At 39.3% G+C, this 14,347-nt stretch overlaps 1 protein-coding gene across 3 annotated transcripts in view; it reads left to right on the top strand.

Moving 5' to 3' along the window:
- The window catches only part of MAPRE2 (microtubule associated protein RP/EB family member 2), a 145,482-nt gene that overhangs the window by 109,975 nt on the left and 21,160 nt on the right, over positions 1-14,347 (top strand). For all 3 annotated transcript variants that reach the window (XM_034762886.1, XM_034762885.1, XM_034762887.1), the window contains one exon: positions 798-1,011. In XM_034762886.1, coding sequence (XP_034618777.1) covers positions 798-1,011 — 214 coding nt within the window. The remainder of the gene's footprint in view (positions 1-797; positions 1,012-14,347) is intronic.

Genomic DNA, 14,347 nt, shown 5'->3' on the forward strand with positions numbered 1-14,347 from the left:
CCAAACTTGACTAGCTCATGGCTGCCCAAATCCAACCTGAGTGTCAAGGTGTTTTCAGACCTGATCCAACCGAAATCTGACATTCCTCCCCACTTTCCCAACTTGTGTCAACACTGCTGCCTTCTCATCCTTGGGGTTTGGCCTGGTGGGGGCTCCCTGCACCCACAATCCATCTCCATCCACCTCCTGCTTCTGGGGTCGTCACAGCAGTGTCTACATGTACCAGTGCAGCCGGCTGCCCCCATTCCACTGTGCTGTATGTGCTACAACATAATAGATGTTACAGTTCCACAGCACGCTCGCTCCATGGCGCACACAGCGCAGCACAACCATGGCCAGAAGGAGCAGGGCACTCAGCAGCCTCTGCCACCTTGCCTCACCAACCCTATGGGCAGGAGGAAATGAGAGACTAACTGAGTCAAGCCAAAATGTGTTGGGTTGTTTTCAGACCCGAGCTGAATCTGACACTTGTAGATGGGGTCCCGTGGGGTTTGGGTCAGGTTGCAAGACTCTGTACTATGGTATCATACTACTGGTACTTCTACCTTTTAGAAGAACATGCACTATTGAGAGGTTAGCTTAATATCGTTCATGGGAAAATAGTGCTAGAAAATGAGTATTTAAAGGGGCTTTATATATAACTACACACAAAGCTGAGAAGACCTTAACCATATAACTCTTAATCCAGAATGATGCAGGAGACACCACATTGGTAGTTAAATTGTTAGATAATCTGAGAAATACGTATGTACTGGCAATGCAGTGTTAATGGAACCTTTTACCATTGTATTTTACAGGTGATTCCAGTGGAGAAATTGGTGAAAGGGCGCTTCCAAGACAACTTAGATTTTATCCAATGGTTTAAGAAGTTCTTTGATGCCAACTATGACGGTAAAGAGTATGATCCTGTCGTGGCTCGACAAGGCCAAGATGCTCTCCCCCCACCAGATCCCGGTGAACAGATCTTTAACTTACCAAAAAAGTCCCATCATGCAAACTCCCCCACTGCAGGTATTGTAAATCTTGGAGATTTCCATTCCCATTTTACGGATAATGGTATAGTAATGTCTTAATCTGCTGTCAATAGTTTATATAAATATGGGGTCAAATTAGAAATGGTTTTTCAACATGTAGCCACCACGCTCTTTGTGTTTGTACTTCACGCTATCTGGGGCTCACCATCCTAGATTACATAAATGGACTTTTTGTGGGCATTCATTTTGTTGGTCTGTTTTGACCTGCCACATTATTACTGAAGATTTCACGGTCTGGGAGATTAAATCCCATGACTCCAGTGTACCTAATGTTGGAGACAAAACCAGTCGACTGTTTTGCTGCTGAACCTGGGTGATATAAACTACTCAAGAATGTAACAAATAGTCGTCCCCTCCCCCCCATCTTCACAGGAAATTGCTAGCATAGTCCGGTTTTCTGGTAACTGGAACATTTCCAGATCCTAAGTGCTGGCCCAAAAGCAGAAAATGGGTTGATTTGTATCTTTAAATGTGCTGATCATTCAGACACAGTAATCTTCTAAGTGGGCCACATACAGTAATGTCCTATATCTTCAAAGGCATCATTGATTTTTTTTATTATTATTATTACTCGGCATGTATCTGAAATGGGAATAAGCACCAAAGATCCATTTCTCAATTGTTCCTACACTATCCATAGAGCGTGGGTCACAAAACAGATGCTTTTTTATCACTTTGACTAAACCAGGGAACAAGAGGGCAGCAGAAACATCTTAAAAATAACCCTAAGCATGTAGTGCAATCTCGTTGCTTTAATCTGTTTTTCATAGTTTTGTGATGGGAGAAAGTCCTTTCCCAGCCTGCTCTCAGATAAAATCCACACGTTGTGTAGAGTCAAACACTCACCCTTTTCTGGAGTTTGCCTTCAACATTTAAATTAACAATAACATCAAGTTCAGCTCAAAACTCCACCCCAGGCTTGGCTGCTTCTACAGTTCCTTCCTCAGTCCAAACCCTAGATCCAAGAGATGGAACATGCTGCTCCTTACTCTCCCTTACATCCGTGTGGGGTTGAACCACCTACCTCCATGAATTAGTGACACTCACTTAATCCACTTTCTCAGCAAGGTCAGCATCTGCTAATGCAGTGGAGTGTTTCAGGCAAACACTGCCAGCCTCTTGTCGGGTTTGTAACACGTCTACATTTTGGTTTTGTACCTCCTATATTTTTAACCTTTCATTCTGAATTTCTGAGGAGCTGGTGCCTTTTGTGTACTTAGGAATGGCCATAGGTGTGTTCTCACATAGGGTGGGACATGTTTTTGATGCCCCCTGAATGGATAAACAAAAAAAAGACCCTGATTTGGTGCGCACACACATCCCCCCACATCATCCTCAGTGATGGTTTAGCACCCATGGCAACAACCCTGATAGCCAACTCCGTGTGTACTTCCCTGAGTGTAGTTCCCTACCTCCCTTCAAAAAAGGAAAATTGCTAAGCTCTATTGCTAATTCAAAGTGAATGGTTTTAAAAATACTTATTAAGTATAAGCTTAACGTGGATGCCAAATCAGACCATCTGCAGAGGGAATTAGTGAGTGTTGCTAATAGCTGGAAGATTCTGAGGAAATGGAATAGCTTTTCAGTATTTGAACTGGGCAAGAGAGGTGTGGGTGGTAATGCCATATCCTCAGTCTTCAGGCTGTTGCTAGTTTGAAGAAGAAAATTAAAAGCGACACTGGAGGAAAAATGGAGACACACAAGACATTTCCCCAATTCAAGCGCTGGGTGGGACAAATAAGAGATCTTCTGACAATTTCTAGGCAGGATTTGAAGACTCGAAGTACATTGGTTTTCTTTCCATTAATTTAAATATAGTCCAGAATTAGTGTTTATCTGCAAAGCTATTCTGATATTTTTTTCTACCAGATGCCAAATGGAGAATTTTTGTATACTTCGTCAGTTGTCCATTATATCTAGAACAAGATTCTGTGTTTAGTCAAAAGTGTTGGTAGCTCATTGGAGAGTGGGTTTAACCCATTAAGTAACATGTATTTTAGTTTCACTAATATGTCATGTCTTAAGTCATGTAAATTGCACTGTCTAAAGGAATAAGGTCTCTTATTGGATGAGAATATTTGCACTTACCAATAGAGTCCCAAGAGGAATATATCCTGTATGTATATACTAGGGCTGACAACCAGTTAAAAAAAAATCACGATTAATTGTGCGATTAATCGCACCATTAAACAATAGAATACCATTTATTTAAATATTTTTGGATACTTTCTACATTTTCAAATATATTAATTTCAATTATAAAACAGAATACAAAGTGTACAAAGCTCATTTTATATTTATTTTTATTACAAATCTTTGCACCGCAAAAAAACAAACAAAATTGTATTTTTCAATGCACCTAATACAAGTACTGTAGTGCAATCTCTTTATCATGAAAGTTGAACTTACAAATGTAGAATTATGTACAAAAAATAATTGCATTAAAAAATAAAACAATGTAAAACTTTAGAGCTTATAAGTCCACTCAGTCCTATTTCTTGTTCAGCCAGTCGCTCAGACACACAAGTTTGTTTACATTTGCAGAAGATAATGCTGCCTGCTTCTAGTTCACAATGTCACCTAAAAGTGAGAATAGGTGTTCTCATGGCACTGTTGTAGCCTGCGTCACAAGATATTTACATGCTAGATGTGCTAAAGATTCATGTGTTCTTCATGCTTCAACCACCATGGCAAACCTAGCGTAGGTGGTACATAATGGAGGCTGGGGGAGGCCAAACCTTGCACCGTCGAGGGCGGTGGGGGGGGGGGGAGAACGACAGTGCAAGATTTGGGAACCCCTGAAAAATTTCCCCCCATCACATCCCAGGGCTGGAGGAGCTCTCGCTGCCCACTACAGCTCTGGAGCTGCGGTGGCGGCACAGGCTTTTTCTGATCTTGGGGCGGTGGCGGGGGGGGGAGAGCTAGTGCGGGGCCTGGCCTCAAAGGGGAAGGGGCAGAGTGGAGATGGAATGGAGGCAGGCCCGTGGGTGGATGGAATGGGGTGGGGCTGCAGTCGAAGCGGGAGGGGCTCTTCAGCCAGGGCAGAGAGCTCTGCCGCGGTCCCAGCCAAGCTCTCCCCCACCCCCAGGGCCACGGGGGAGGAGGGGTATAGAGCAGTGAGTGGGGGCAGGCCCTCGGCCGGAAGAGGTGGGCAGGGAGCTAGCCTCCCCAAGGGGAAGCTTTACCAACCGCCAACTAAACCTAGGATGAGAAACTTAAAATTGCAGATACTAGAGCCTGACAAAGAAGCAACAAGAGCTTCTTGGTCCCATTCTGATGCTCTCCTGACAGGTAGGCAGCAGAGTGATCTCTTGGATCACGTCAGTGCAGGGAGTGCCCTGAGGATGTAGTTGTGTGAATGGATATTGATTGCATGTGCCTATAAAGATAGCTGCATTCTGTCCACTGCAATCAAATCATTTTGTGGGATATTCAGATGCAGTCAGCATTGGTCTAACTTCGTTCCTGTTGAAGTCCGTGGTAAAACTCCCATTTACTTAAGTGGGGGCAGAGTTAGGTCACTGCTGAGTGCTTTTGAAAACTCTATTTAATGCTCTTTGCATGCATAGTGCATTGTATTAAGCCGCTTTTAAAAGCGTTTAGAAATAAAGCAGATGCCTTTTTGACTATTAACATTAGTTTGCCTGCAAAATGCTAAATTATACAACGAGTATTCTCCCACTCTTCTACGGGTCTAAAACTGCTCCAAATGTGTGTGAAAACTTCATTGGTCAGATTTTCAAAAATGCTCTCAAATTGTTCTGTAATATCTGCACTTGTATGATTATCTGCTTGCAAACGAGGATAACCATTGTACATGCAAAAACATTGATTTTTTTAGTGTCTCAAATTTTCGGCACTTCACAAAAATGAAGGTGACATCTGGTACAAAAATGCTAATCATACTCTGTGAAGTATGAGTGTGCAGGCAAGCACATACAAAAACTTCTGTGGATACAGTGTAGAAGGTCCCTTCTGAAAGTTTGGGTTATGTTGGTTCAGGGAGGGTCCTGAGGATGCAGATCTGTGTGTGAATGCTGATATATAATGCTTAGAGTGTCAAGAACAGGATAGATGTGTGGACACTAAAACTTGTTTTTAAAAATTTTTTAAGTATATGTTTCCTTTTAATTCTGGCTAATATATTTTATAAATTAGTCAAATAATTCCAAGAAACGTGACTAATATATATTTAGTAAGGCTGTCGATTAATCGCAGTTAACTCATGCGATTAATGCAAAACAATCACAATTTTAAAAAATTAATCGCAGTTTTAATCGCACTATTAAACAATAGAATACCAATTGAAATTTAATAAGTATTTTTGATGTTTTTCTACATTTTTATATCATATTCTGTGTTATATATGCTTTAATTTCAATTATTGTTTATTACAAATATTTGCACTGTAAAAATGATAAACAAAAGAATAGTATTTTTCAATTCATCTCATACAAATACTGTAGTGCAATCTTTGTCATGAAAGTGCAATTTACAAATGTAGATTTTTTTTGTTACATAGTTTTGTTTTTGAGTGAAGTTATGTAAAACTTCAGAGCCTAAAGTCCACTCAGTCCTACTTCTTTTTCAGCCAATCGCGAAGACAAACAAGTTTGTTTATATTACGAGAGATTATGCTGCCCACTTCTTATTTACAGTGTCACCAGAAAGTGAGAACAGGTATTTGCATGGCACTTTTGTAGCTGGCATTGCAAGGTATTTACGTGCCAGATATGCTAACCATTCGTATACCCCTTCATGCTTTGGCCACCATTCCAGAAGACATGCTTCCATGCTGATGACGCTTGTTTAAAAAAAAATGTGTTAATTAAATTTGTGACTGAACTCCTTGGGGGAGAATTATATGTCCCCTGTTCTATTTTACCTGCATTCTGCCACATATATTTCATGTTATAGCAGTCTCGAATGATGACCCAGCACATGTTGTTTATTTTAAGAACATTTTCACTGCAGATTTGACAAAATCCAAAGAAGGTACCAATGTGAGATTTCTAAAGCTAGCTACAGCACTTGAGCCAAGGTTTAAGAATCTGAAGTGCCCTCCAAAATCTGAGAGGGATGAGGTGTGGAGCAAGCTTTCAGAAGTCTTAAAAGAGCACTCCTCCGATGCAGAAACTACAGAAAGGTGAAAATCAACCTTCTGCTGGTGGCATCTGACTCAGATAATGAAAATGAACATGAGTCAGTCTGCATGCTTTGGATCATTATCAAGCAGAACCCATCATCAGCATGGGCGCGTGTCCTATGGAATGGTGGTTGAAGCATGAAGGGACACATGAATCTTTAGCACATCTGGCATGTGAATATCTTGCGATGCTGGCTACAAAAGTGTCACGAGAACGCCTGTTCTCACTTTCAGGTGACGTAAACAAGAAGTGGGCAGCATTATCTCCTGCAAATGTAAACTTGATTGGCTGAACAAGAAGTAGGACTGAGTGGACTTGCCGGCTCTAAAATTTTACATTGTTTTATTTTTGAATGCAGGTTTTTTTGTACATAATTCTACTTTTATAAGTTCAACTTTCATGATAGAGACTGCACTACAGTACTTGTATTAGGTGAATTGAAAAATACTATTTCTTTTGTTTTTATACAATGTAATACTTGTAATCAAAAATAAAGTGAGAACTATACACTTTGTATTCTATGTTGTAATTGAAATCAATATATTTGAAAGTGTAGAAAGCATCCAAAATATTTAAATAAATGATATTCTCTTGTTGTTTAACAGTGCGATTAATCATGATTAATTTTTTTAATCGCTTGACAGCCCTAATATTTAGCCACCAATAAATCTATATAGATGTAGGTAGATTGAAATATTATCTATATCTACCTGGTTGGCAGAGACACCAATATTGATTTGCTCCACAAAATAACATTTTATATTTAATCAGACACTTATGTAAATCTTTTAATATTATTCCTAACTAGTTAATGCTTTTCCTAACATTTTGTTCTCTTTTTTCAGAAGTACAAAAAGATTTAGCTGGGAATCTCCCACTAACAAAATTAAACTGCTAAATCCCTAAAGGCTGCTTTGAAAGTTTACCCCTAAAAGGTAGTTGTAACAAGCTAGAATTATTTTCAGTGTGCCTTAATCTGATGCCAAACCCTCAGAGCCAGATGGAGTTTGGCATCTGTTTACCATTTCTGTAAATAGATGTTTATCCATATCTGTGCAAAAGCTGCGCTTGCTCCCCAACTTGCATTTAGCAACCTAAGTTTGTTTTGTTTGTAAAAATTAAGAGTAAGGAGAAATGTGAAAAGAAATATTAACTTTGTTTCAAAAATGAGGTTTTCCAAAGAGCTTTCTCTGACATCTTCAAAGAGCAGTCAGTCTTAAAAGCCAGGGCAGGTCAAGGATAATGCAGCTTGGAAATTGTAGCATAAATAGTTCCCTGGGACTAATCTTCTGTGCCAACCTCATGTTGCCTTCATTCCTTGGGAAGGCAGAGCCAATTTGTAAAAAGAGCTGATATGTAGTAGGAACTATGGATGGAATTTGATAATTGTACCTTTCAGACTACATGAAGTGGCAGTACTCTGGAATAAGGAGCTCCACTTCACCACATACTATTCCACTGTACAAGGGGAATACACATACGTGTTTTCATAAGGATTGGTACCAACAGTATATACTCCGTTACAGGCTTCCCGCCAGCACCACAGGTTCCTCATATATAGTGCCATCTGCCAGCTCAATATTGCTCAGGTCCTTTAAATATTCTCTTATAACCTGTTTTTCCCTTATGATGTAGTAAACAGTCAACAGATGTAGGCTCAAAGTTGTGAGGGATTAAAATACAACTTTTTTTGTTGTTTGTGCCAATTTTAATTCTGCCTGTATAAAATAGTCTGATCAGATTGTTGGGATTTCAGCTCAGAAAGCTTATGCAAGCATTCCCAAATGTAAATCACACCTCAATAGGCCACTGTATTTTTGGGGTGGGGAGCGTCAAAAATTGGTGGACAAAAGACAACTTATTATGTAAACAATTTTATTAGGTTAAAATTCCAGAAGATTCTTCAGTCTGAAGGATGTTTTGCCTTTCGCTTTGAAGTATCCTGTGAGAATCAGATGGCTAAAGCAGTGCCTGGAAAATACTGGAGAATCACATGATGGCTAAAAATAAGCACATCTATGACAGGGAAAATAACCAGGGCAGAATTAACTGTTTGTCCACGAACGTTTACAGAGAATAAAACAGCCATCTGAGGCCTCTTGTGCAAGGAGAACTGGTATTCTTTATAGTGCTTCATGGAAAGAGAAATATGTGAGATCTGTTTGCATAGGTTATGGCATCATACAATGCGAGGTGTGCTCTAAATTAATTTTTGGATTAAAATATATTTTTCTTTTTTTATTCTTAGTGTAATAAAATTTAAATGTAGGTGTTAGTGACACGCTGGCAAGCATGGGGATTTGAGTTAGCAGGAATTACTCAAAGAATTAATTTCTGCTATCTTTTCTCTCTCCTCTTTCCTTCCCCACCAAACCCTGTTGCCACCCTTCCTGTAGGTCAGACACAACTATCCAATCACATCTGTTTTCATTTCGATATGTAGTACTTTCACCCTTTCCCATGTTGTATTGTTGCAGAAGATGTAAAATGCTTTGGGGGCATAGTCTGTACAGGAGATGCATATGCTGAGAGGGCATATTCAAAAGTGTGTGTTTGTTTTTTTTACTTTAAAAACTTGGTGTTTGGAGTTCAGGGAAGGAGTTGAAATACCATTGGAGACTGAAGTGATCCTTTCACAGAATCGGTACAGCACTGACAGTGCAGGCTTTCCTGTTCCACCTTGATACGTAGGAACCAGCTGTAAGAGTGAGTAGGTAGTTCAGTTTCCATGCATATTAAAAGTAATGGCCTCTCTACTAGAGAGCCAGCAAGCTTGCTCCAAGGTGACATGGACTACTGTTCTAGAAACTGGGCTGAAAACCTAGAAAAATATGGCACTATCAAGATGCTATAAATTATAAACTGTGCATTTAACATTAGTCTTCCTTGGGTCTCTTACTCTTTTCTAATCTCCAGTATGTCAATGTAGTTCTAATTGAGAAAATTTGTTAATAAACTATCTTTCCCTTGGGGCAGTTTTTTTTCCCCAGATCTCCCTTTAGTGATGCACATTGCTAAATTCTGAATATATAAACAAAAACAAAATCCCACAGATATCGTTTTACAAGACATAATGACCAATTTAAAATGGCTCCTTCTGCTGCTACAAAGTGGTTGAACCCATTTTACCTAAGCCATTAGGTGGTAATTAAGGCCAGGTGAAAATTATCCATCAAAACTGTTTTCTGGTGGAAAATGGATTTTCAATTAAACAATTTTTTCATGACATTCAAAAATGTCAAGTTTTCCTTGAAAAATCTAAACCACAAAAGCATATGGTTTATAATTGAATTTTTGGTTTTAGGATCAAAAGTCAAAATTTTCCACAAGGCAATAATCCATTTTCCAGATAGCTCTAGTGGTAATATCTTCCTAAATGGCTTTCCCAATCATTTTCAAATTGTGGTCTACAGAACCTCTTCCATCACAAGGGGAAGTAAGTATAATTGAACTCCATCCGTCACACCCCATCCCAGAAATCTTTAACTGTGCATATACTAGATCACAAGTAGAGATTCCAGCATGTAGTCCTGTTAGGTTGCTGGAGTCTGCTTACAAAGACTTTCTTTGTCAGCTTTATGGCAAATACAGTCGGTGTGGGTTTATTAAATTCAGAGGGCAGACTCAAACTGCAAAGAGGCCAAGGGCAGTGAGTGCTGAAGGCAAGGTGAAGAGATTTGTTACTAATGTAAAGTCCTATACCCATGGAGAGGAAATAAATAGCACAGCTAGTGTCAAGCAGCTGAATCTATTGCATTAAAGCAAGTTTATTTCAACTTGTCTCTATAACAGTGTCCTACTATTGAATGTAACTGAGTGATCCAGCCACCACATGGAATGGAAGGTGTGGCTGAAGGTGTGGGTTGGGAGAAAAAGTTCTCTAAACCCTCCCTGTCTTAAGTTCTGAAAAATATGAAAGTTTGAGAACCACATCTATATCCCATTACTGATCTTTCACATGATCCAGAGGAGAAAAGATCCTTAATCTCTGCTAAATTACTGGAGTGTACAGCCATGATAGTTCAGCATATTACTTACCGGTATCTTGTTAAGATTTACTACTTTGAACTGTAACATTTGTTTTAGACCAGCTGCTTCCATTCATGCCTTCTACTTTGAATGATCAGTTAAAGGTTTTACTGGAAACAATATTTTTTTCCAACAAATCCCTCCATGATGCCTTGTAATTTACATTCCTGATGTATTCAACTGCTTCAACAACAACAACAAAAACTGCCTGAAGTGGCAAGCAGAGCATATGTGCTCTTTGATTAATATCTAATGAAAGGAGTTGAAACTGCATTGCAAAAAAATATATGGGGCTTAATGTTTATTATGTTAGGTTCTAATTATACACATGCTGAAGTGGTTAATTGTATATAGCTCTAGGCCTCTTACATAGTATTCTATAATATAGAACAGAAGTGAGTTATTCAGAGACATGGCCAACATTCAAGAGCCAAATGCTGAGCCTTGTTTATGATACACTTTTAAGCAGAGTGGTCACACTTCGCCCAGCTAAAGCTGCTTTGGCAGCTTGCTGCGAGCCTAGGAGCATACCTAATTTGTCCAATATTAAGCAAATTGCAGCCACCCTTTTTTAATGCTAAGGTGGAAATCAGACTATCAATCCATGTAGCTAGTGCTCCAATTGGATCAGAGACCTCCAGTGGACTATGTGTAGCACAAAGGCTGCACTTTGGCCAACTTGATATAAAGGTTTCCAGATCTGAGAATAGCAGTGCGCACTAAAATCCTGCTCTGTAACTTTCCCATGTGGACATTGTGGAAGTGAATAATTCTTGCCCACCGCACCCACGTGGGAGAGATACAGCACAACACTTCGATGCACACTGCTATTTATACCGCTTTAGGCCAAACTGTGAGGCAGTGTAGACGGACCTTGAGTTACGCAAGCTCATTTCCTTTAGATATGGGGCAGATTTAAGAAACAAAATTTAAGTTTTTAGCAATAGCTAAGAAGTTTGATCTGAAGATGTCAGTGGGTGGAAAAGGGGCCGTAAACAATGCAGTAGGGTTACAGTTCTTCTGAAGACAGAGGATTAGATTTTTGTCTTGGGTCACAAATGAAATGAGTTAAGTCTCTGATCCCATTCAGTCGCCCGCCCCCTCACCCACCGCAAACCCGCCACACAATTGAGCAGGCTCCTGCATGTTCACCGAGCTGTGAGGGGAAGCACGCATAAGCACTAATTCCCTTGTCTTTAAAAGAAATGTGTGGGAAAGAGGGATTCTCTCAGTAATGATTTCTTTCGTAGGGAATCTGTTAATTCAAATGACCTTTTCTAAAGTTTAATCTTCCTGAAAGATTGTTTCTTCTCAGGAGCATGTCACCAGTGTAATTTCTTATTTTAGCCCTTTTTTATGAATTTGACAGAAGAAATACTGCAGTTAATGTGAGTGAGTCCCAAATTCCACTCAAGCAATGACCATGAATGATGAAGCAGAGTACAATGTTTTGGCGTGTCCCTTCTCACTGCATTCATGCAGTTGTCACATGAGCAGAACATGCCATTTTCCACAAATATTAAACAAGTTAGTAATTACTGACATAGCTTCAGATAATTTGCCCTTGAGGCAGTCAATAGTTGGGGTGTTTTGTCTGTAGGACTACAATTAAATCCCAGAAGTCATATTTAGACAGAATCCTGGACTCATTAATTTGAATACATCTACTCAGAGTATTAAGTGACCTGGCATTCTGATCCCACATTTTTGTAATCAGCAATGAAAGGTTTGGGATTGTAGCAGTTTATACAAAATTTAAACATTTTAAATCTGTGCATAAAAACTCCTCTTTAGCAAAAAGGAAAGAAAATAGAAGCTGTAGTGGGAAATTCTTCGGCATAATGAGACTGATAGTAATTATGTTTTTAGGCCATCATTAATACACTGCTTGAGAACTGTAATGTTTTTAATAGCTGCTCTATCCAATTTATATTACATTGTCAAGATAAAAATAATTGCTGTCTTTATAAACAGCATATTAAATGATCTTACACCGGTGGTTGTTGTATGGCCAGGTACAAACTAAAATGAACTGAGTGTTAATTCAGGCAGCTATGATGCTGCTAACAAACTCAGTGACATGGTGCATTTAAAACTGAGCTGTGAGCTAACATAAAATCATAACATACTATGTCAGATTTGGGCATCTAAAGTTATGACTGGGAGTTGAAGCTGCCTGATAGCATCCCAGCTGTTGATAATTAAATGCCTCATATGCCAGTGATGATTGAAAGGAATTGCTTACATGATGTGATATGTAGGGGAGCCATTTAATTGTTTTCATAAATCTTTCTTTTGAAAATACAGTTGAAACTGTCATAGACTTCTGCCTAGATGGGAATGTATAGTTGCTAGTGCTATGGAAATAAATAGCAATATCTAAGTGCCTGGTACTTTTGCAGGTAACAAGATATCCCTGTTACCCAAAAGAATAAATGTATAGTTAAAATGGACAACATGCTGACACAGAGCAGGCTGGAGATCAGAGGCAATAAAAACTACATTAATGAACAAAGACATACACAGAGCATGTATCTTGTTAAGCTGTTTGGGACAGGGACTGTCCTCTTCGCTGCATATCTGTCCAGAGAATATGTAGTACAGTGTGAGCCTGATATCTAATTGGAATATCCGTTGGATTCCATAATATACAAATAAATAATAATTCAGTCACGTTGGCTGGAGTAAGTGCACAGACAAAAATCAATAATGAAAGTAAAATACTCTTTTTCTCATTAAAGAAATAAGAAGGAAGTCTGCTGCTATTCAGCTCTGAGGAGATATTATCCTATTTTCTGTGTACTGCATCTTTAAATGTAAGGACTTTGCCAGTCTGCTGGGAGAATGAAGGGAGATGGGGAGAGTGTTGAGGGCAACTCAAGATGGAGGATCTTAGAACGAGAGACTGCTCAGTACCATGGAATTCTGGCTTGGAATCCTCATGCTAAAATCATCTAGACTGGAAGAACATGTTGGCTATTTGTGTATGGAAAATATGTCACCTCTCCGCAGAGAATTAATGGCGCTATTCCAGATTTAGAATGGTGTAAATAAGTGCAGTATTTGCACTCCTAGTGTTCAGTTGTGCAGCTATTAAGTCTATCAAGGTTTCCCATTGTGACTCCAATTTACAGGTACTTAACTGATTAAAAATGGTCTAGGCTGAAATATTGTATTTAATCATAGTTCTGGATTGGAGCGGTTACACTTTTTATAAAATTAAGGTTCTGTTGGAAATTCATTCCCCCCTCCCCAAGGGCTTTCCCTGAGGCCAAACAAAAAGAGTAAACATGGAGGTAAAACTTACTTTAATGCAAAAGATTTTCAGTTAGCAGACGACGTCCAGCAAATTCTATTCAAATTTCATTTTCAGCTGTCTCTAGCTCATGCCATCTGGAGCACTCAAATTATTTAGCTTTTTTTAAACTACATTACTGATTATGGATATCCGAACATCCTGTTCATTTAGGGCCTGATCCTGAGCAGTAAGGAGCATGCCTAACTCTAGCTGACTTTCGTGGGGTTTGAAGTGCTTAGTGTCACTCAGGATAAGGAATTAAAAAAGCCATAGACTTAATATTTTAAAACATAGTCCTTTAATAACTCTTGTGCTTGTGAACGATGCTATATGAGCAGTGTTATCAAATTATCTTTAACCACAGGCAGGAGACAGTCTGAGCTTTCCCAGAACACCCCACTATGGTGCCTCAAATAGCATTTGAAAGAGAACATCTAGAGGTGAGAGAGTAGGTAGATGATTGTGCCTATTCAGTACATGCGATCTTATGATTAGAAGTTTTATGAGGTGGACTCAGGCTATATAACATCAAATGTTAATTTCTGGTCATATCAACATATTCTCTGTCCAGTGATTTACATGTTTCACATCTCATACCTAGGGACCTACCAAATTCACGGCCATGAAAAATGCATCATGGACTATGAAATCTGGTCCCCCGCCTCCAGTTAAATCTGGTCTTTTGCGGGCCTTTACCCTACTATACAGATTTCACAGGGAAGACCAGTGTTTCCCAAATTGGGAGTCCTGACCCAAAAGGGAGTTGCAGAGCGATCACAAGGTTATTTTAGGGGGTCGTGGTATTCCCACGCTTACTTCTGTACTGCCTTCAGAGCTGG

This window comes from Trachemys scripta, chromosome 2, assembly GCF_013100865.1.
Source record: "Trachemys scripta elegans isolate TJP31775 chromosome 2, CAS_Tse_1.0, whole genome shotgun sequence".
Classification (NCBI taxonomy): domain Eukaryota; kingdom Metazoa; phylum Chordata; order Testudines; family Emydidae; genus Trachemys; species Trachemys scripta.